The following is a 24,139-nucleotide window of genomic DNA, read 5'->3' on the forward strand; positions in this document are numbered from 1 at the left end:
GGTGAGAGGTTTTGTGTGGGTCAATCTGGGTGCAGGCAGCTCAGTGGGGGGTCCAGGTGCCAGGGGGATCTGGATGCACAGGGGCTTGCAGGGGGATTCCGGGTGCAGGGGAATGGGACTCTAGAGGGTGGTCCAGGTGAAGGTGGTTGGGGCTCAGCAGGAGGTCTGGGTGGCTCCAAATGCATGGGGACTGGGCGTACAGGGGAGCAACTCCCCATACAGTGAACCCTCCCGCCACGGCTGAGGAGTGATGGAGACAAGATATGGGGGCAGGGGGTGTGAAGCTTCCTGCAGCCAGGGGAGGTTTCTGGGGGTGGGTCTGACATGGCCCCAGCCCCTCCTTGCAGGGGAAGAGGAAGTCCCACCCTTTCCTGCCCCACCCAGCCAGGACTGGCAGCTGAGTTCAGCGCAGCGTAGGAGCCACCGGCCAGGACCTCCCCAGCCCCACTCATCTGCCCGCCACGGTGATTTACCTCTCTTCTGGCTGCTCCAGGCACCCGAAACGACATGCCAGCACTGCAGGGGAGAGGCGTGTGACCACTCTTGCAGCTTCCCTTTGCTTCCCCATCAGAAAGTCAGTTTTCTGCAGGGAAGCAAAGAAATTTGCAGGGAAAACGAATTCTGCACCCACCCAATGGCACAGAATTCCTCCAGGAGTAAATAAAAGACACTAGCTCACTCACCGTGTCTCTCTAATAGTCTCAGAAATCTCAGTAGTCAACAGGTGGTCACCAGTCTAGCCTATACTATTAATAAAGCATTCAACAGGTTCTAGACAGATGTGTCAAAGACACATGAAGACAGCAAGGGGAAAAAAATACCCAAGGAGAAAAGGAAATGTATTGCTTGAGTGGTTCCCCTGCTGGTGCTGTTGAATGAAGTATCATTATAAAAATCCCTTGTGAATCAGAGACAGCGTATTCAGCTTTACTGATTTTACAGAAAATTATCCCTGAGCTTTGGTGGACGGGGAGGAAAGGGACTCAGGAGGATCCAAGGAGAGGAAAGGACACCAGGAGAGTGCATTCTGTGCACAGGATCAAAATAAGAATTTGATGCAAATCTTTGAGATGTTTTTTCACCTCCATTTACAGGCACTGATTTCGGCAGGCAGTGGCGGGGGCGCATCTGAGCTGCTGCGAGAACAGCCAGCAAATTCACAAAGACTAAATGGTGAGACCCAGTCCCTGCAAGAGAAGGCTGGAAATTACACTTCCAACCACTTATTACTTCTCACTTCCTATGCAGCTCCTGAGTTTCCTGCACTGGCGGCAAGTTTCGATAGTCACTGAACTACCGCAGTGGGAAGGAGAAGGCAAAACCACTGGCTGTCTGCAAGTCTGGGAAAGCAAGGGGTTGACTGGAAGGAAAAGGATGGGCGAGTAACACTGGGCAGCATTCGCAGCAGTTAACAGAGAGGGACGAGTGGCTCGGCACAAGGCTTCTGTCAGAGTAAGTGAAGCAGAGACAATCCTTTGGAGAGCAACAACTCGCTTGCTCCTGGCGGCTTAAAGTTTTAAGGACACAGCTCGTTCCTTGTGAGCCTGCCCTGGATTGAAGGAAAAAGAAAGCACAAGCAGTTAGGGACCTGGGACGCGTCTGGGATAGTACCAAGGATGCTGTGTTTCCTGACAGCATGAAGGGACAAAGGTCTGGGAAATGTCTAGCCCTTTGCATGCTGGCTTGGAGTTGCCTCCACTTTGCCTGGAGTGACGCCATCAGTTCCGGGGCCACCTTCACTGGAGCTGGAAGTATCGGAAGGGGCTTCCCGAGCGACGTCACCAATAGAACCGCTGTCTGTGGCAACCTTTCAGGTACTGTAGTAAGCCAGTGTCCCTCTCTCCCTTACGCTGCAGAACAAACGTGGGGAGGACTGGGACGTGGTGGGGGAGGGTCTCACTTGCCCATATAACTGGTTGGCATGAAAGGCACGAGTGGGTGGGAGGAAAGTGCAGAATATTAGTGCTGTTATGCACATTTGCTGGCAGACTCGGGATCTATAAGTGGGAAGTATCACTCTGCTCTTAACGTGTATTTATTGCTTACAGTCATAGCCCCAAGCACCATGGCAACATCCCTGCAGTGGGAGAGCTTTGTAATTGAATAGGCAAAATTTTCAGGTGAGGTGAAAGCTCTGACCCCTTTATTTATAGGGGAGGTTCCTCTGTGCTACTCTGACTTCTCCCTCCACCCCATGATGACCAACCCATTGGTCAAAGAGGTCTGAACGGAGCATCCTCAAGAGCTTGTTAACGCTGCTATGAACATCCAGTCACCCAAGAGCACCAGAAGGCGCTCTGAACGTCAAGCGGAGGAGCACGCTGCCTCCCCTACACTTCCAGCCTATGTCACACTGATGAACTCATTTGTTCTTCTCCTGATCTTAACCTTTGTCATCAAGGGCTGAGGCCAGACACTATGAACATGAGGTAATGTGAAAAGGGGAAAGAGTACAAGAAAATTAAGATGGATCTCCAAAAGATTTAACATACTTCTCTTAAGCTTTGGCCAGTGTAGTACCTTAACTTGGCCACTCTGTCTGTATGCATTCTGATATGGGCTTTAATAACATGATCATAGACTATTTTGCCCCATAGGACCTGTGTCACAAAGAGGCTGAAATCCAGGCTGCATGTGCAGCCATGAGTAGGGTTGGAATATTTAGAGCCACAGCACATGAAATCACTAAGGCCCTGGGCACGGAAGGCTTTTAAGTGGATCTACCATGAGAGGGGGACGCAGACATATTGCAAGCCAGCAAGGAATGCTGAGACTCAGGAATAATGTGTTCAACTCCAGGTTTTGTGCAGGAGTGTGTCTAGTGGCCATAGACCCTTCCACCCCTGTTGTCCCCCAGCCTTTCCCTGTCTACTCCTATCCCCCATTCTGACCACTATTCTCCCTTCCTCCTGACTTCTGGACCCCCCCAGCTCGCCTATCCTCAATGGCTCCTGCCCCTCCCCCTTGTTCCTGTTCCTACTTTGTATTCTCCCTGCTTTCCCCCCTTCCCTCCCCCCCCCCAGTTTGTTCCCCTCCTCTTGCTCCTAACTCCTTCTGCATGCATTCCATTCAGGTTGCTTCTTCCTTCTCCTCCATGCTGCCTGGCCACCAGTAGGGGGTGAACTGCACAGTCTCCCTGCTCTCAGGCCCCCAGGTCTAGGACCACATCAGCCAGGAATAGCTAGTGCAATAAAACCCTGCTCAGCCAGCCCCTGGATCCTTGGGAGGGAGCATGCTCCCTCACTCAGCAGACATGATGCCTGTGCAGTCCCAGCTGCACACAGGAGGTGGGAAGGGCTGGAGCACGCTCAGTGTCGACTGTGTCTTCACAGCTGTTATCTGCCAAAATCTAAACAAGCCTCTGCTGAGCATGTGCAAACAGATGTTTTTTGGCTGGCTTATAAACTTAGCCGAACTTGGGCAAATGTTCACAAGAACACCAAAAGATATTTCTGACACCAGGAGGAGCCCTGCCCAACATCAAGGCCCTGTTCCAAAGCATGGAGTCACTAGAGCTTCTCAACTAAATGGCTTTAAGATTCTTTTTTTAATATGGGGAAAAACAAATCTCATTTTGGGAAACAGCGGAATTATTGTAGCTGAAACTTCCTCTCCCCGCAAGGAAAAAAAGAAAAAAGAAAAAAGAAAAATCAGCCTCCGGCAGACACCCAGCGTGGAAAATTTCAGCCCAAACAAGTTAATTTTTCAAAAGTTAAACAACGAAAAGTATGGTCGTATAATGGAACATGTCAGGCAACCTTAACTGTCGATGTCACCAATTGGAACACCAGCACCACGTATGCACACCCACGCACGTGAAATGCAGGTCTTGGTGACTTGGCCTTGCGTACAGTGGCCCTGATTCAGACGAGCATGGAAGCACACGCTTAACTGCTTTCCTCCATCAAGGCCGCTACTGTCACAGGCCAACTGGTGAAATGACTGAACTGGAAGCAGCACAGGGAGCAACTGTGAGGGGAAGAGATTTTCCAGGCAGACTAATGGACGGTAACTACAGTTACCATTGTGGTAATTTTAAACACATGTAACTTCAGTGACTAACATACTGAAGAAAAGGAGTTAAAGATCCGTCATCTCTTCTCTTTCAATAAGGTTTGAGGGCTCATAATGTACATCCCTGAAGCCCCTAAAGAGGGTCCTCCAGTGAAACACGAATTCTGATTTCTAGGGTAAAAAACAGCTTCTGTGTAACGATCAGCATTGATTTGCTGTGTTTCTCTCCCAGTTCAGTGTGTGATGCTCCTCCCTCCACCTTACGGATCCTATTACATCGAGAAGGGCACCGGCCTCTCCCTGGGCTCAGTCATTGTGTACTGGTGCAGAGAGGGGTATCAACTGGTGGGCAGCAAGAAGCTGGCCTGCCTCCTCCGAGACAACACCTCTTACTGGAGTCACCCAGCACCTCACTGCGAGGGTAAGGCAATGACAAATGAATCAGTCACTTCACTTCAGCTAGCACTGGCTTAAAAGATTGTTTACACTAGTGTCTTACAACTCCTCTAGCCTTAAGCAATATCAGTCCACTTCTCCATGGACACGTCTCTCTGCCACTCAAATTACGAGGGCGGGGGCTGCAATAGCTATTCGTTGCCTATTTCGGGAGGAGTTTCAATAAAACCCAACCCGAGGGAATTTGAACTGTCTCAAAACCCTTGGAGGTGGCGCCTTCGGTTTTTAAGGCAGATGAAGGGGGACATTATTGAAGCAACATGTGAAAACGACACCTGACTACTGCCCATGCTACACCAGTTATGTGGCGAGACCGAGGGGACTTTACTTTGCAAGACTAGCAGTTGGCACTACTCCCAAGTGCTAAATTTGTTAAAAGAAAAACGGGGGGGGGGGGGGGGGAGGAGTCTTAGAAAACTCCTCAAGTTCCAGGATACTCAGACCCAAGCAACAAGGGTGTGAAAGGTGTTGCATTTCTTGGCAACTAGGCAGGCTGAGGACAAAGTCTATGTGTCATTAATCGGACAATATTCCCTTTCTCCCACCATTAGTCTATCGGGTCTATTTGGACTGAGCTCTTTGGGGCTAGGTCTGTCTCTTCCTATATGTATGTACAGCACCCAGTACAAGGGGGTCCTTGTCTCAGTTGGGGTCTAAGAGACTACTGTACTGCAAATAAATGGCAGATAGCTAGAGGCATGAATGGCTGGATGTATGAATTGGCGGGTAGCCGTAGAGCTGAGTGAACGACTGGGTGGAGACAGTCAAAGAATTTCTCTAGGGGCAGTTTTATCTTGGGACTGCAGAGCTCTTTCTGCTCCCAGCTGCTTGTGGGCACGGGTAATTGCAGAGGCGCAGCTGCTTGTGACGCAGGCCCGTATCCCACAGTACATCTACCATGCTTCAAAGTCTGACACTTCGGTGGAGTTGTTTCCCTAGAACGTAACCAGGGAGGAAGGCGGAGGAAGGAAGTGAGAGGTAAGCAGACGCTGAGACCCCGTAAAACTCATTTCACAGAAGGGTGGCTCAGCCAACTCTCACCAAGGGCCCAGAAAAGCTGCATGCTCTTAACAATTATTCAGTGCTCACAGCGGGCAGAGAGTTTGCGGCAGTAAAGAAGTGATGAAAGAACTGGGGGGTGGGGGGGGGGGGAAGAGAGAGAAAGAAAGAGAGAGAGAGAGACTGCAATAGGGAAAGTTTGAGGAAGCAGCCTTCCCCCTCTCTAGGGTGGTGGTTCAGTGACTGCAAGGGGTTGCCTCAACTGGAAAAGCCACCCAGTGGAAGGGTAGCAGGAGAGAAAGAGCTGCTGCCCCAGGGGCTAGAGCAGGATAGCAGTTGTGTGAGGCCACGGAGACCTGGCCCTGGAGAGAACAGAGAAAGGATGAATGAGAGCCAGCGCCCACGTGACAGCCACTCTTAGAAAGGGCTCTCGGTAGCCCTGTGAGAGGGCTGCTTAACTCCACCAAGGGATTATCCTCAATCTGTCCAAGCTACTGTTGTGCCAGCCTCAAACTCCTTACAGGCGTGTTCCATGTTTTCTCCCCAGCCATCCCAAAGCCCCTTGACAAAGGGTTCCGGGTAGCAGTCATAGCCTCTCTCATCAGCGGCGTGATCATTCTGACCATGTCTGTCTCCTTCGCTGCGTGCTGCTTGCGAGACAGGCTACTGAGAAACAGCGCACAGCGGCTGAACACCAGGGAGGAGTAAGTACCTTGGATTTTGGACAGGATCTTGTCATATTATCATAAATGCTAATTCCTAGCGCATGAGGTCTGATAAAAAGGCATGACAAGTGACGGGGGGGGAGGGGGGAAGATGACAAATGAGGCAGGTTGGTTTCAGACTGAAAAAGATTTGGGGCTTGTGGGGGATAATTGGCTGAACATGAACTCCCAGTGTGATGCTGAGGCCAAAGAGCTAATGCAATCCTGGGACGTATAAACAGGAGACTCTTGAGTAGCAGTAGAGAGGATATTTTACCTCAATGTTTGGCACAGGTATGACCCTTGCTGCAATAGTGTGTCCAGGTCAGAGCCCACAATTCAAGAAGGATGTTGATAAATTGGAGAGGGGGTCAGAGAAGAGCTGCAAGAATGATTAGAGGATTAGAAACCTCGCTTTATAGTGACTGAGTTCCTTAAGTCAGTCTATTTAGCTTAACAAAGAGAAGGTTAAGGGGTGACTTGATTATGGTCTATAAGTATCTACATGGGGAACAAATATTTAATAATGGGATCTTCCAACTAGCAGAGAGATATATAATATGATCCAATGGCTGAAAGCTGAAGACAGATAAATTCAGACTAGAAAGAAGGTGTAAATTTTTAACAGTATAACACTGGAACAACTTACCAAGGGTTATGGTGGATTCTCCATCACTGACAGTTTTTAAATCCAGATTGGATGTTTGTCTGAAAGTTCTGCTCTAGGAATTATTTTGGGGGAGCTCCCTGGCCAAGGGTGCTGGAATGGTGTGTGTGGGGGGGGGGCGGGTCATGGCCCCATCACTTTTAAAAGTGGGATGGCTATGTCCTCCTGCTTTTTACCACCTGTAAGAGCGAGCAATGGGGGGGGAGGGGATGGAGAGAAGCAAGCGGGGGTGGGGCCATGGGGGTGGGGGAAGAGGCAGCAGGGGAGTGGAGCCTCAGGGACAAGGGGAGGGACAGGGAAGGGCCACAGTTAAGCAGCAGTGCCCTCTCCCCGCCCCTTTTAAGGCACTTCTGTCACTCCTGTCCATGGCCTGCGTTACACAGGAGGTCAGAGTAGATAATCACAATGGTCCCTTCTGGCCTTGGAAACTAAGACTAAGAAGGATAGTGTTGGCAGCATCAGCCCTATTTTTAGTATACTCTTCATTGGCTCTTCAGGAGCAGACATCAGATAGTGTTCCTCCAAGTCACATCAATGCAACAGCAGCAGTGGCCACACAGTGCCTAGCTACAGGGTTCCTTGACTAGAGTTCCCTCTGCTGTCTGACTGGGCTCTGTATTTGGAAAAGCAGGAAAAATTCAGGTCTTCAGACTGAACCTCTGAGTTGAGAGTATTCAGTAAAGTCTAGAATGTGGATTAACTTCTGTTATTCAAAACTGATCTTTACAAATGTATGGATTGTATTCACTTATGGGGGGGGTGGAGATCAACATACATCACATGGCATGATTTAGCTCTATACTTGTGGCAAAAAAATACCTGTATTTTGGCCCCTCTCCATACATTGTGGAAGTCTCAGTTAAACACTGGACTGCTTTGCTGCTCCAGAATGATTAATCCAGCATTCCAAGCACCTTACTTCTCTACAGCAGGGAGGGTTCACCCCCATAAGGTCCTGGGGCAAGTTGCCTTTGGAACAGACAAGGATTTTTAAAATAGCTATTTGTTACCATAATGTGGTCTGTTCCAAAGGCAACTTGCCCCAGGACCTTATGGGCTGTGGCAGCTAATCCAGTTGTGCCAGTCTGTCGAAAGCTGAACTGCTCTCAGCTGAGATGCGGGAATTTTATCGGTTTGCAGATTCCCTCCCGAGAACATATACACATACTTAGGTCTGGTCTACATTTCCAAATTAGATCAACATAGCTACGTCACTCAGGGCTGTGAAAAATTTTACACCCTGAGTACCCTACTTAGGTCGACCTAACCTCCAGCATAGATGCAACCAGGTTGACAGCAAATCCCATCAATTGAGGGGTGGATTAGCTATATTGACAGAAAAACCCCTTCTGTCGACGTAGGAACCACCTACGCTACACTGGAGTAGCTGCAGCTGTGCTGCTGTAGCATTTACGGTGTAGACGTAGCCTCTGGAAGCTTTCCTTTAGACTGCCACAGTTTTGCTCTTCAGGTTTGCTGCTATTGGGGATGCTTAAATTAAAGCTTCTGAAAAGAGAAATGCTCATTGAATTCCAATTTCATCCCTGTGGAACACCTTGGTAGGCATTAGCTCACCAGTTGTGGTTTGGATGATCCTTGGTCACCCTTTGCTTTTTTATTACAGCAACACACAGTAGTCTACCTTATCTTGTACACTGCAGATGTACTGGGTCATCTCACTAGAGAACAAGCCGCCACACCAGTGCTGTTATTGAGCCAATTGATAAGCTGGTAATGCCACCTGCTGGCCAAAGAGCTCCACCAACTTGAAATTCACAAATGTTACAATGGTTCCATTTGCTCAACTGCAGTTAATGCAGAGTTCATATTTTCTACTGAAATAACATTGGAGTTGTAGATCTTTATCATTTGGCTCTACCAAATGTTTTGCAAGCAAAGAGAGCTTTGGCTGAGTATAGACAAGGTGCAGTCAATGTACTATATTAAAACTTAAACCTGTTTTGCAAAAAAAAATCATGCAGGAGAAGTCCCTCTACACCTGTATCACTAGTAAGAGTTTCAGAGTAGCAGCCGTGTTAGTCTGTATTCGCAAAAAGAAAAGGAGGACTTGTGGCACCTTAGAGACTAACCAATTTATTTGAGCATGAGCTTTCGTGAGCTACAGCTCACTTCATCGGATGCATACTGTGGAAATTGCAGAAGACATTATATACACAGACACCATGAAACAATACCTCCTCCCACCCCACTCTCCTGCTGGTAATAGCTTATCTGAAGTGATCATCAAGTTGGGCCATTTCCAGCACAAATCCAGGTTCTCACCCTCCGCCCCCCCCCCCCCCCCCACACACACACAAACTCACTCTCTTGCTGCTAATAGCCCATCCAAAGTGACCACTCTCTTCACAATGTGTATGATAACCAAGGTGGGCCATTTCCTGCAGAAATCCAGGTTCTCTCACCTCCTCACCCCCCTCCGAAAACCACACACACAAACTCACTCTCCTGCTGGTAATAGACTATCCAAAGTGACCACTCTCCCTACAATGTGCATGATAATCAAGGTGGGCCATTTCCAGCACAAATCCAGGTTCTCACCCCCCCACCCCCACACACAAACTCACTCTCCTGCTGGCAATAGCTCATCCAAACTGACCACTCTCCCCACAATGTGCATGACAATCAAGGTGGGCCACTTCCAGCATAAATCCAAGTTTAACCAGAACGTCTGGGGGGGGGGGGAGGGGTTGGAAAAAACAAGGGGAAATAGGCTACCTTGCATAATGACTTAGCCACTCCCAGTCTCTATTTAAGCCTAAATTAATAGTATCCAATTTGCAAATGAATTCCAATTCAGCAGTTTCTCGCTGGACTCTGGATTTGAAGTTTTTTTGTTGTAAGATAGCGACCTTCATGTCTCTGATTGCGTGACCAGAGAGATTGAAGTGTTCTCCGACTGGTTTATGAATGTTATAATTCTTGACATCTGATTTGTGCCCATTTATTCTTTTACGTAGAGACTGTCCAGTTTGACCAATGTACATGGCAAAGGGGCATTGCTGGCACATGATGGCATATATCACATTGGTGGATGTGCAGGTGAACGAGCCTCTGATAGTGTGGCTGATGTTGTTAGGCCCTGTGATGGTATCCCCTGAATAGATATGTGGGCACAGTTGGCAACGGGCTTTGTTGCAAGGATAGGTTCCTGGGTTAGTGGTTCTGTTGTGTGGTATGTGGTTGTTGGTGAGTATTCGCTTCAGGTTGGGGGGCTGTCTGTAGGCAAGGACTGGCCTGTCTCCCAAGATTTGTGAGAGTGTTGGGTCATCCTTCAGGATAGGTTGTAGATCCTTAATAATGTGTTGGAGGGGTTTTAGTTAGGGGCTGAAGGTGACGGCTAGTGGCGTTCTGTTATTTTCTTTGTTAGGCCTGTCCTGTAGTAGGTGACTTCTGGGAACTCTTCTGGCTCTATCAATCTGTTTCTTCACTTCCGCAGGTGGGTATTGTAGTTGTAAGAATGCTTGATAGAGATCTTGTAGGTGTTTGTCTCTGACTGAGGGGTTGGAGCAAATGCGGTTGTATCGCAGAGCTTGGCTGTAGACGATGGATCGTGTGGTGTGGTCAGGGTGAAAGCTGGAGGCATGTAGGTAGGAATAGCGGTCAGTAGGTTTCCGGTATAGGTGGTGTTGATGTGACCATCGTTTATTAGCACTGTAGTGTCTAGGAAGTGGATCTCTTGTGTGGACTGGACCAGGCTGAGGTTGATGGTGGGATGGAAATTGTTGAAATCATGGTGGAATTCCTCAAGGGCTTCTTTTCCATGGGTCCAGATGATGAAGATGTCATCAATATAGCGCAAGTAGAGTAGGGGCGTTAGGGGACGAGAGCTGAGGAAGCGTTGTTCTAAATCAGCCATAAAAATGTTGGCATACTGTGGGGCCATGCGGGTACCCATAGCAGTGCCGCTGATCTGAAGGTATACATTGTCCCCAAATGTAAAATAGTTATGGGTAAGAACAAAGTCACAAAGTTCAGCCACCAAGTTAGCCGTGACATTATCGGGGATAGTGTTCTTGATGGCTTGTAGTCCATCTTTGTGTGGAATGTTGGTGTAGAGGGCTTCTACATCCATAGTGGCCAGGATGGTGTTATCAGGAAGATCACCGATGGATTGTAGTTTCCTCAGGAAGTCAGTGGTGTCTCGAAGGTAGCTGGGAGTGCTGGTAGTGTAGGGCCTGAGGAGGGAGTCTACATAGCCAGACAATGATCTTCCTGATAACACCATCCTGGCCACTATGGATGTAGAAGCCCTCCCCCCCCCCCCCGCCCCAGACGTTCTGGTTAAACTTGGATTTATGCTGGAAGTGGCCCACCTTGATTGTCATGCACATTGTGGGGAGAGTGGTCACTTTGGATAAGCTATTGCCAGCAGGAGAGTGAGTGAGTGGGGGGGGGGGGGAGAGGGGTTGAGAAAACCTGGATTTGTGCTGGAAATGGCCCACCTTGATTATCATGCACATTGTAGGGAGAGTGGTCACTTTGGATAAGCTATTACCAGCAGGAGAGTGAGTTTGTGTGTGTGTTTTTTTTTGGGGGGGGGAAGGGGGGGTGAGAACCTGTATTTGTACTGGAAATGGCCCACCTTGATTTTCATGCACGTTGTAAGGAGAGTGGTCACTTTGGATAGGCTATTACCAGCAGGAGAGTGAGTTTGTGTGTGTGGTTTTTGGAGGGGGGTGAGGAGGTGAGAGAACCTGGATTTCTGCAGGAAATGGCCCACCTTGATTATCATACACATTGTGAAGAGAGTGGTCACTTTGGATGGGCTATTACCAGCAAGAGAGTGAGTTTGTGTGTGTGTGGGGGGGGGGGGGGGCGGAGGGTGAGAAAACCTGGATTTGTGCTGGAAATGGCCCAACTTGATGATCACTTTAGATAAGCTATTACCAGCAGGAGAGTGGGGTGGGAGGAGGTATTGTTTCATGGTGTCTGTGTATATAATGTCTTCTGCAATTTCCACAGTATGCATCCGATGAAGTGAGCTGTAGCTCACGAAAGCTCATGCTCAAATAAATTGGTTAGTCTCTAAGGTGCCACAAGTACTCCTTTTCTATTTACTAGTAAGAGTGACGTAGTGCTAGAATTTTAATAAAGGACTCCTACAAGCATATCACCTTTAGCCCATGATAAAGCCTATGCCACAGAGGTAGCGTTGCACAGAGAGGAAAGCTATGGTACTGGAGGAATCTATTTGTTTTCCCACTTTAAAATGTTCTCTCCTAACCAAGGAAGGAAGTAATGTAACTAGGGTACTGAATATGCTAAATGCATCTGCTGGAAATATTTATATTTTCTTTGTGAAAAACAGATGGAGTTCAGTGATAATATAGCACAGTGCTCAACTTCTGTAATAACAAGTGAGGATTGGGGTGAAGGGAAGCTAAGTATCCTTCTCCAGGAAGGATTTTTAAAGTAGCGACTTGTTACCGTAACGTGGTCTGTTCCAAAGGCAAACAATTGCTCTTCCAAAATGGTTATGAACCCCAGCAATCAGTCAGGGCTGGGAAAGGGGTGATCCAAAATTAGGGAAGTCACCACAACACTCCATTATACAGCTTGATGGCAGGATTGTAACAAGAGACTCCCATAAACTTACTGCAGCATAGGCTGCAATCCCGGCAGACCTCAAACGCTAAACAGGGTCAAAACATTGTGGGCTAGGATGGGGGTTGGTGATTCAGTAGGTGACACTCTTCCCAGGCGGCAAGTCACTATTGCACTAGTGCCCAACACCAGGTCAGGGACACCATGCTGCTGGAAGTACTCTCTTTCAAACAGGTTTCAGAGTAACAGCCGTGTTAGTCTGTATTCGTAAAAAGAAAAAAGAAAAGGAGTCCTTGTGGAACCTTAGAGACTAACCAGTTTATTTGAGCATGAGCTTTCGTGATACAACACTGAGGTCTTGAGCACCTGTGGTCATTAATCACATGGCAAAGTAGGAGATTAGATACACTGGCCCTCAGAAATTTCAGCCTGTGTAATCACATTCTTCCGACATACATTCTCACTGCAGTTAGATACAGTATTTAACACTTCCCCTTTTAAAACTGTAAGGTGGCTGTTTACTGTTAAACAGCTGCTGCATTCTACAAAGTGGTATATAGACTCAAATTCCCTAGTGGTTTCAAGTAGGCAGGGAAAGCCAGAGGTTTGCTACATGAATCCCAGTTGATTTGCCTCAGATTGAGAGAGAAAAAGTGAAGCACCGATGCCAGAAAAATAGTCCAAGGCAAATGGAAACACAAATACTCTGTACACCTATGCGAAGGGCCTAAGAAATCCTTCCTTTCCTCTACAGCAACTGCCAAAGAGAGCTATACAGGGTGATGAATGGCTTCATCAAGCCAGAGTGACTAGTCCACAACAGAACGCACCATCCCTCATGGCAAGGAGCCTCTTTCCTGCTGAGACCACCACATGTATCCAGGAGTCCTCTTAGGACACCTGGAACCAGACACCAAATGTATGCCCAATATCTGACAGACTCTCTGAACTAATTTGATCCATTCATACAACAGAAAGCCCTAGACATCCTGAAGTAGACGGGAGTCACCACCTTTGTGAATCAAATTCTTGCTCTGGCTGACTAGTGAAGTACAGCCAAAAGTAACTAGAACCCTTTCTAACAGGGTCAGCTCCTTGTTCCAAGAAATATTGAATGAGGATAAACTGAACTGGTGACAGGAAACACATTTTTGCATCATGCATAGTTAAACTGGCAGAACTCACTGCTGCAAGATAGACTAAGCACTTGGCTGTAATGCTGATTAAAAAAGGATTAGACATGAACACGCACAATGGGAACATCTACAGCTAGGTTAGTGAGGATATTTTTAAAGAGATATAAAACCTCATGCTTCAAGGTACAAGTCAATCACTGAGTGGTGGGGGTCAGGACACTTTTCCTAGAAGGCAGGTTATTCCATAATTGTGTAATAGGATTTTTTGTGTCTGTTTTTAACCTGGCTTTGAAACATCTGGTACTGCTCACTACCAGAGATCAGACACTGGAAAAAGTATCACAGTGATTCGTATGGTTTAAGAGTCTAAATAGAATAAATTTGAGTTAAAGTATCTCCTTAATGACCTATATATAAATATAAAGCCTGAGGAAGCAAGAGGGGCACAGCGAGAGTTAACCCATTCATTTCTTGCACAGTCTCACTTTGCAGTGGAAGTCCGCATAGGGCTTGATGCTACACCCCCTTGCAGCCAGATTCCTGAGCTTGCAGACTGCCTGGAGGAAATGAGAGTAGCTGAAGGGAGTCCCCTTCTCCCAGTGATCACATACAATGTCTACACAGTGCTCCTTACCAGGCCTGGGCCCAAAGGCCTGAAACATAGAGCTGGTTGAAATTTTGCAAATGAAAATGGAGTTTTCTGTCAAGAAATGTTCTATCAAAACCAACGTAATTTTCTGTGAATAGTCAACATTGGCAAAATGTCTCCTGTTTAGCAAAGTCAGCCTATATTCTCTGTGATCCAAGTTTTCCAGCATTTTGATGAAATGGCCCTGAAAAAATACAAAGTAACAGATTGCAGTTTGTTTTCTGCAGTTCTCAACCAGCCCTACTGAAAAATCTTCATAAACTTTGATTCTCACCAAAACGTGAGTGCGTTACAACGTTTTGCTTTATGTCTCATTGTTTCTCTTTTCACTTTTTAGGCAACAGCAGGGCAGGACATGCTGGGGTGCAAGGCAAGCTGATTCCACTAACAAGGAAATGGAGAAGCAACAAGGAGCTTTTGGGAAACTGAAGCACCATCACAGGCTTGATTACCGCATCTCCGCCCTCCGTAGTTCTGTATACCCTGGGGCACTTGCAGGGTGCAGTAATCAGGGATTCCAAAGGTACTTGTTGCCATTACCCCATAGGGACTGCTCACCCATGGAGGTTGCATCCAACAATGTTGGTTAGAAGACCCCCTAAAGTCAAAGACTGGCTTCTTCACTGGGGAAAGTGTTAATTCCAGATCACTTCTCCTTTGCAACACACATGCCCCAAAGGCTTTTCAATCCACATCATGGACAGCTTTTTCTCCCCGTTTTTTGATCAGATTGGGATATGAGGCCTGCTATTATGCTATAATGCCCAGCTGCAACTGTCCCTGCTGTTCCAGTGCTGGGTTCTGCTAAAGCACCATAGTCCTGGTTTGTAGCAACCCTTGTTGCAAGACTGGGTCTCTTCTGTTTTGGAATTTAGTAATTTTCCTGATTTACCAGATGTGATTATTTTGCAGTGTAACTAGAACACTTACTATGGACTAACCCAAAACTAATTTTCCTTTGGTCTTACACCTAAGCACTGGAAGGCACATTTGCAGTGGGGAACAGTTAATATGTTTACCCACTTCCTTACTCAATTCCTTCTCTGCAATGCAGCAATTTAAATGCACTTTTGCCTGCTGCCTTTTGGAAGGTTGCAACATGCTGCCATCAGGATAGAAATGAATTCTCTGCTGTCCTTGGATATTTCTAATAGAATGGAGCAGGATTGGTTGGGTTGAAACAGAGGGAGATGTCCTATTAGCAGAGTGTCTTGTTCTCACTCTTGTCTCACTTTTGCCTTTAACAGGAGTCAGGAGAATTCACACCAGCCGTCCATGCAAAGCTTATGCTCTGAAATCCATGTCTTCCCACAAGTGGTTCTGCGGCCGGGTGCAACACCATCTGCCTCTTCTATGTACATTCATTTCCCCCAGAAGCCAGGAGATATCTCCCTGGCTATAATGCCTTGTCATGCCAACTCCCCCAGAGACATACCCACAGCCTACTACAGAGGATATGAAGAACATAAGCCCTTAAGCCTGTATTGATAGTGATCAGCTTACAATTTTAAGCCATTACCCAATTCCTTATTAACACCAATTCCTTGGAAGTCTCCCAAGCTCAGCAAGGAGAGGCATATGATAGAATCAGTGTGACTGGATTTTCAAGCGGTTATTGCAGACAGGTGGAAAAGAGTGACATTTCATGTTGAAAGTATATTTGACCCCACTCTTGTTTTCTTCTGCACCCAGGCTGTTTACATGCTTGTTTAAAATGTAAGGTCATGTGCTATAAGGATCCTGATCGTTTTAGTGAGCAAGTGAACAGCTGAAGTCAACTGCTGCAGATTACAATACAGCCCGAGCACATATAGGCATTTCATTACACAACATTCTGACCATCTATTCTGTGGATAAGTTTACATGCCCATCTGTGATGGTTCTCAGGGTACCCAGGGCAGTGAGCCATCTTGTCACATATATAACTCCTTGGATAGTGTCTGTACGTACATTTCATGATATTAACCACCCTGATCCCGGCTTTCATTTAAGACCTCCCATGATATTCTTTAGTGAAACAGAATGCACATACCAGGATCAGGATATTTTGCAATGCCCTGGCCAGTTGGTACTGAAGGATTCCTGGGTCACATCATCAATCTCCAAAAGAAAAGTGTCCAGAGAGGAGGGTTTTTGGAGGTGGACATGTAACTGGAACTTCTTTGATCCTAGTTTAGGAGTGTAGTTTGGGACTAAGTGAAACAAAAGGGGGTTTTATTTTAATATTGATTCTTTACAGCTTATCACTTCTACTTAGAGAATCAAGGACCAACAGCATAAGAACATAAGAACGGCCATACTGAGTCAGACCAAAGGTCCATCCAACCCAGTATCCTGTCCTCCGACAGTGGCCAATGGCAGGTGCCCCAAAGGGAATGAACAGACAGGTTATCATCAAGTGATCCATACCCTGCCACCCAATCCCAGCTTCTGACACCATTCTTGCCCATCCTGGCTAATAGCCATTGATGGACCTATCTTCCATGAATCTATCTAGCTCCCTTTTGAACCCTGGTATAGTATTGGCCTTCACAACCCCCTCTGGCAAGGAGTTCCAGAGGTTGACATACAGCAACAAATGCTTACAGGTGACGGCAAAGGGGGAAATGGGTGTGCATCCTTTTTGGTTTTTCATGAAGGATGAAGTGACCTGAAAGGTTTTTAATTCAGTCTCCCAATATTTTTCTTCCTGCATTAGAAATTCACTTCATGTCTAGTCTACCAAACACAATGGGGACTGCTGAAGAACGAGCAACATGAACATTTGGATTAAAGAAACCTTTACAGTTACATAGGCGTTAACCAAAACAAAGTTACAAACACTCTGGCTAAAGATTTCTTCCCCTCTTAACGGCTCAACTGGCACTCGGATTTTGTGACTGTAGACTCAACATCTCATTTCTTCAATTAAGGCGAGAGCCGACAGTACACATAGCAGCTCCTCCAGCAAAGCCAGACAAGACTAGAGCTGATATAGAAATATTAGCTATGTTTAAAAAACGCAGGGGGAAAAGAAAAGAAAGCTTAGGAAAGCCCACCTTTCAGGCCTTTCTTTCACACCACAAAGGAGCAGAAAAAGGGCCAAAGCACAATTAAAAAAAAAATCCTTTGCAGGTCACCATTTTGTTAAAAAAAAAAATGTAGACCCCTCGAATGAAATTGTATTCACAGCTGTGCTGTAGGAGAAAATATAAGTCTTCCATCCTTATAAAAAGCATTACTGTTTGCTGGGAAAATGACTAGACAAGCTGAACTGGCACATGCTGCTCTCTCAACACAGAACTCCCCCGTGACCGAGAAACAATCACTGGGACTGCTTGTGTTATCAGTAATAAAAGCCATTGCCCAAGAGGAGAATCAAACTTCAAGAAAGGCACTCTACTCTCCAATAGCATGCCCGAAGCTTGTGAAACGGCTTCATTCTTAGCAGAGGACAGGGCAGCATTCCCTAATCACAGCTGCCAGTATGAAATGATTCCTAGAAGGTGTAAATCTAGTGAGAGACAATGGCATTTTGAGCCAAAGGTATTAGAGGATGTTTGTGCCTAGATCCCACAGAGACCATGTTAAATAAAAGCATAACACACTGATTTGATGGGAATCATCAACTTCTGCTGTGAAAACTACACCACTCAATTCCTCAGTCACTTAGATAAGATTTAAGCCAGTCAAACACACAAAAGGAGGGGGGAAATTTCACATGGATTTCATATTTTTATGGCCTTTTGGGGGGGGGAGGTCAAAGTTAAAAAAATGCAACATTTTTCTACCTGTTTTAAGAGAATACACTCCCCCACCCCAACCCGTACACACAATTGGGTTTTTTAATTCAAGAGAGCCTTTGGGACACGCTCTGGAGCTAGCAGTGTCTCCAGTTCAAAGAGCTGGAGAGAAAAATGGAATTTCCACCCTGAATGAAATTCAGAGATCGATGTTTGTTTACATCCAGAATTGGGACAAGCAGTAAAAAAAATTTCCAAACAAGTGGTAAAAATGTTCAGATTAGAAACTTCCAAACGAAACTTGCTGGAATTTCCCAAACAAAACGTTGACATTTTGAAATGAACACTTGCATTTCTAAGCATCAGTTTGAAACCACATTTTGTTTTCATACTGCCTTTTCAAAAACAAAACATTTGATTTTCCTGACAGAAAATGGAAGAATTTCACTGGAATTGACATTTTCCTGCAGGATTCTGGTTTCGGTGAAGCCACATTTTCGGAGAGAAAGATGTTGGTCAAGAATTTTTTTGACCAACTCTAGTTCTAAAAGCAGCACAACTCACTCAGTGAAGGGGAACAAGTATGTGAACTGCCTTGAGTCCTAGCAAAACCTGTCCACAAAACCTGTAGAGAGAAGCAAAACACCTGCTTCAGGTGAGAGGAGACAAGTATGAGAAAGCATTTTGCCGCTTGGGGGTTATTTACCAAAAAAGAGAATGGAGGAGGACATGTTGGAGTTCAGGAATGTGGGATTAATCTTTATTAAACTCTAGGAGTAAACCTCACTCCATGCAGGATACCTTCCACCACCATCTCATCATACAGTAGGGTTAAATAGTGATTTGGGTTTAAGTTACACAATTTACAATTTTCCACCTGCCTGTGGTTTCTGCCAGGAATGTTTCACTCCTAGTTTGTACCATGATGAGAAGGGCCTTTAGAATAGCAGTCCAACATGAGAGAACTCCAATTACTTAATGGAGACTTCGAAACAATGACCGGTATTTCTAAACGGCTGTGCAGTTTTAATGTGCTCTTCACTAATATTTTTATTGTTCTTTGGCAAATGTTATATGAAGATCAGTCGCTCCTCAGAGAGGCAATATATTTCCTAGCAATGATTTAAAAGGATAATATTTAGCGTGTGCATTGTCGTCTAGCCAAGCGATGGCATCTTCAGTGGCGTGATGCAGTTCTGCTAGGCCACCACTGAACCTAGTGAGCAGGCATTCATCGACAGTGTGCGCCATCGTCTGTGTTGTGCCGCAGCTGCACAAAGGGCTGTCACAAAGGCCCCAGCGACACTGGTTGGCTGCACAGAGACCTTGCCTGGCCTGGAACCTGTTCAACAGGGACCACTGGAGACGGGGCAGGTCAAAACCAGGCAGGCAGATTGTGGGGGTCGGCGACAAGGGACCGGTTGGGGATTACAACAGATATCCATTCCTCTCACCAGAGTGTTTCTGCCCTAACATCCTGGCATGGCAGTTGAGACCATAATGGGCAACGCGATGGCAAACATGCGGCTAGTGGTTTAAAAAGGTCATTGTGCAGCGGCAGGTTTGAGTTAGCGCGTACTTTCTCCAGTAACTTGCCAGTGGCAATCTCTCGTCTGATATGAGGAGGAGCAATATTGCTCAGAACTGGAAGCCATGGGGGTGAAGTCGGATGCAGGATGCCAGAAAAGATACACACGGCGGCATGTACCTGCATCTTTGTCACGCCACCCACCAGTACCTGACAGCAGTCAGGGAAGCTAATGATCCAACCAGCGAGCCGAATTCCACGAGCACCAGCTCAACAAATCCCGGCACTGTCACCACCGACAACCCCAGCGTGCAGTCCAGTGACTTCTATGTCATTGGTCTAGCTCTGCAGGTGTAACAACTCAACGTGGAAGTTTTGTCAGCTGCAGAGTATGATTTACTCAGGGTTTTTGCAGGATAATATTAAAAATATATTACAATTCAAAAATAGTTAAAGAGCTGGGGCAGTTTCTCTGTGCCTTTGGCTTGCTCTTACGTTATCAACTGGATATGGCTATTTTCTGGGACAAGGAAGAACTTGTATTTCATTTCTTCTATTACCACTCTTCTGACCACACCCCCACGAGTCGGACTGGAAGAAGTGGCGGTAGTTTACTCAAGCTCCTCCTTGAGTCCAAGAGTAGGTATAGGTATCTGCTGAAGTTACCAGCAGTGAGTTAGCAAGTTGAGAATTGTTAGGCTTCAGTTAACAGCAGAGTGGAACTTCTCAGAGCTATTGTCTGTCTGCAGTGTCAGGAAGACAGCAACAATCAGCTTCCACATGCAAGTAGTTTTCTTTGCAGGGGGACAGAATTTAAAAACTTTCATTCCTGCAAACTAAAGTTCTACAGAAACAGATGGGCCAGAAGAAAAGTGCTACTCAGGCATATCTTCATCATGTGACCTCTGTTCCCCTTCTGCCATTGGACAGCCATCTCTTTGCACCCATCTCCTACTCCACACACACACAAACACACCAACCAACCCACCTTTCCTTGGGAGCTTACCCTCCCACCTGGTGCTCCTTAGACTTAGCTCTGGTCTACACTATGGGGTTAGGTCGAATTTAGCTGCATTAGGTAGATTTTAAAATGGATGCGTCCACACAACCAAACCCGGTCCGTCGACTTAAAGGGCTCTTAAAATCAACTTCTGTACTCCTCCCCGGTGACGGGAGTAGCGCTAAAATCGACCTTGTTGGGTCAAATTTGGGGTAGTGCAGACACAAATCGATGGTATTGGCCTCCTGGAGCTAACCCAGAGTGCTCCAATGTGACCGCTCTGGACAGCACTTTGAACTCCAGTGCACTAGCCAGGTACACAGGAAAAGCCCTGGAAACTTTTGAATTTCATTTCTTGTTTGGTCAGCGTGGCAAGCTCAGCGGCACAGGTGACCATGCAGTCCCCCCAGAATCGCAAACGAGCTCCAGCATGGACCGAAAGGAAGACACTGGATCTGATTGGGGGGGGAGGGAAAGCTCAGTGGTTTGAGCATTGGCCTGCTAAACCCAGGATTGTGAGTTCAATCCTTGAGGGAGCCATTTAGGGATCTGGGCCAAAAATTGGAGATTAGTCCTGCTTTGAGCAGGGGGTTGGACTAGATGACCTCCTGAGGTCCCTTCCAACCCTGATATACTATGATTGCTGAATGGGAAGAAGCATCTGTGCAGGCAGAACTCAGAGCAAAAAGAAGAAATGCCAATATATTTGCCAAAATCTCAGAGGGCATGATGGAGAGAGGCTACAACAGGGACACACAGCAGTGCCTGGTGCAAGTTAAGGAGCTGAGGCAAGCCTACCAAAAGACAAAGGAGGCAAACGGTCACTCCGGGTCAGAGCCCCATACATGCCGCTTCTATGATCAGCTGCATGCCATTCTGGGGGGGGGGGGGACCCTACCACTACCCCACCACTGTCCGTGGACACCTGCAAGGGGGGAGTCTCACGCAACAGGGAGGAGGATTTTGTGGAGGAGGAGGAGGAGGAGGATGCGTAGCAGGCAAGCGGTGAATCTGTTCTCACCGACAGCCAGGACCTTTTCATCACCCTGGACCCAATACCCTCCGAAGGTGGGATCCCCGACCCTGAAGCCGGAGAAGGCAGCTCTGGTGAGCGCACATTTGTAACTACAGTACAGGGTTTAAAAGCAATAGTGTTTAATGTTTGATTTGCCCTGAAGAATTGGGATGCATTCGCGGCCAGTACTGCTATTGGAAAAGTTTGTTCACATGTCTGGGGATGGAGCAGGAATCCTCCAGGGACATCTCCATGAAGCTCTCCTGCCTTATTTCGTCCTGCACGGTAGGACGCTTTACCACGCCAAGCCAGTAGCAAGTAGTCTGGAATCATTGGAGCACAAAGCATGGCAGCGAATGGTCCTGGGTTTTGGTCGCATTCAAGCAACATTTGGTCTATAGCTTTCTGTGTTAGCCTCAGGATAGTGATATCATTCATGGTCACCTGGTTGAAATAGAGGAATTTTTGTAAGGGAACAGTAAAAGGACCCCGTGCATGCTGGGCTGTTTGCACTTGGCTAAAAGGGATCATCCTGGAGAATAGCCACGCAGCGGAGGGAGGAGGTGGTGTGTACTGCACATCCACCCGAAAACTGCAGCCCCTCCTTTTAACTGTGAAACCCAACCCATTGTTTGCTATGGGAAAGGATGGTGCTGCAGTTTGAAACCATTCCCACATGTTATGCATAACATATTATGCAACCCCGTGTACCCTGTGCCTTGCCATGGCTGCCTGGAAACCGAATTCTGTTGCCCCGCCTTGTGTGATGTGTCACCATACCAGCAGGTGCTCAATATAAAAGGCAAAATGCAACCTTGTACCTAAAGCACATGTGCTGTCTGCTGTGAATTGCTTGATTCACTGTGAAAGAGTATCCCTTTTATTCTCAGAAATGTATCATCTTAAATTTTACTCTCCTTTATCTTCTCCCCCCCACACAGGTGCAAATGTTTCTACGCTCCCCCTATCATCTCCGTCCCCTGAGGTTATCACAGATTAGAAGGCAAAAAAAACCCACACTGGCGATGACATGTTTTCCGAGCTCATGCAGTCCTCCCACACTGATAGGACATAGCTTAATGCATGGAGGCATTCAGTGTTAGAAGCCAGGAAAGCATTAAGTGAGCGCAAAGAGCGGAAGCAGGAGCGCGAAGAGCGGAGGCTAATGGGGGAGCAAATGGACAAGATGAAGCATCTGGTGGAGCTGCAGGAAAGCCAACAGAAGCACAGACCTCCGCTGCATCCACTGTATAACTGCCTGACCTCCTCCCCAAGTTCCATATCCTCCTCACCCAGATGCCCAAGAATGTGGAGAGGGGGACAGGGCAGGGGGGAGGCTCCAGGCACCCAGCCACTGCACTCCAGAGGATGGCCCAAGCAACAGAAGGCTGTCATTCAAACAGTTTGATTTCTAGCATGGCTACAAAAAGCAATGTGGCCTTGTCCTTCCCTCCTCCCTGACCTCGCCCCACCTGGGCTACTTTGTCAGTTATCTCCCTTTTTAAAAAATAAAGAAAGAATGCATGGTTTCAAAACAATAGTTACTTTATTTCGAAGGGGAGAGGGTGGTTGGCTTACAGGGAATTAAAATCAACAAAGGGGGCGAGTTTGTATCAAGGACAAATACATACAACTGTCACACCAAAGCCTCGCCAGTCATGAAACTGGTTTTCAAAGCCTTTTGGATGCGCAGCACACCTTGCTGTGCTATTCTGATCACCCTGGTGTCTGGCTGCTCAAAATCAGATGCCAGGTGATTTGCCTCAACCTCCCAACCCACCATAAACGTCTCCTCCTTACTCACAGATATTATGGAGCACACAGCAAGCAGCAATAACAATGGGAATGTTGGTTGTGCTGAGGCCTGACCTAGTCAGCAAACAGTGCCAGCGAGCTTTTAAACGTCCAAAGGCACATTCTACCACCATTCTGCACTTGCTCAGCCTGTAGTTGAACAGCTCCTGACTACTGTCCAGGCTTCCTGTGTACGGCTTCATGAGCCAGGGCACTAAGGGGTAGGCTGGGTCCCCAAGGATAACTATAGGCATTTCAACATCCCCATCAGTTATTTTCTGGTCTGGGAATAAAGTCCCTTCCTGCAGCTTTTGAAACAGACCAGAGTTCCTGAAGATGCGAGCGTCATGTACCTTTCCCGGCCATCCCACGTTGATGTTGGTGAAACGTCCTTTGTGATCCACCAGTGCTTGCAGCGCCACTGAAAAGTAGCCCTTGCGGTTTATGTACTCGCCAGCTTGGTGCTCCGGTGCCAAGATAGGGATATGCGTTCCATCTATGGCCCCACCAGTTAGGGAATCTCATTGCAGCAAAGCCATCCACTATGACCTGCACATTTCCCAGGGTCACTACTCTTGATATCAGCAGCTCTTTGATTGTGTGGGCTACTTGCATCACAGCAGCCCCCACAGTAGATTTGCCCACTCCAAATTGATTCCCAACTGACCGGTAGCTGTCTGGCATTGCAAGCTTCCACAGGGCTATTGCCACTCGCTTGTGAACTGTGAGGGCTGCTCTCATCTTGGTATTCTTGCACCTCAGGGCAGGGGAAAGCAAGTCACAAAGTTCCATGAAAGTGCCCTTACGCATGCGAAAATTTCGCAGCCACTGGGAATCGTCCCAGACCTGCAACACTATGCGGTCCCACCAGTCTGTGCTTGTTTCCTTGG

General features: G+C 47.1%; 1 protein-coding gene across 1 annotated transcript; it reads left to right on the forward strand.

Moving 5' to 3' along the window:
- The first annotated feature begins 405 nt into the window (after positions 1-405).
- Positions 406-22,936, forward strand: LOC141986453 (sushi domain-containing protein 3-like). The gene is made up of 7 exons (XM_074950949.1): positions 406-464; positions 1,095-1,173; positions 1,249-1,814; positions 4,247-4,435; positions 6,017-6,173; positions 14,528-14,713; positions 22,397-22,936. Exons 3-7 carry the CDS (start codon positions 1,637-1,639, stop codon positions 22,437-22,439), a joined length of 753 nt encoding a protein of 250 aa, XP_074807050.1. The 5' UTR covers positions 406-464; positions 1,095-1,173; positions 1,249-1,636; the 3' UTR covers positions 22,440-22,936.
- The last annotated feature ends 1,203 nt before the right edge of the window (positions 22,937-24,139 follow it).

The sequence above is a fragment of the Natator depressus genome, chromosome 1, assembly GCF_965152275.1.
Source record: "Natator depressus isolate rNatDep1 chromosome 1, rNatDep2.hap1, whole genome shotgun sequence".
Lineage (NCBI taxonomy): Eukaryota > Metazoa > Chordata > Testudines > Cheloniidae > Natator > Natator depressus.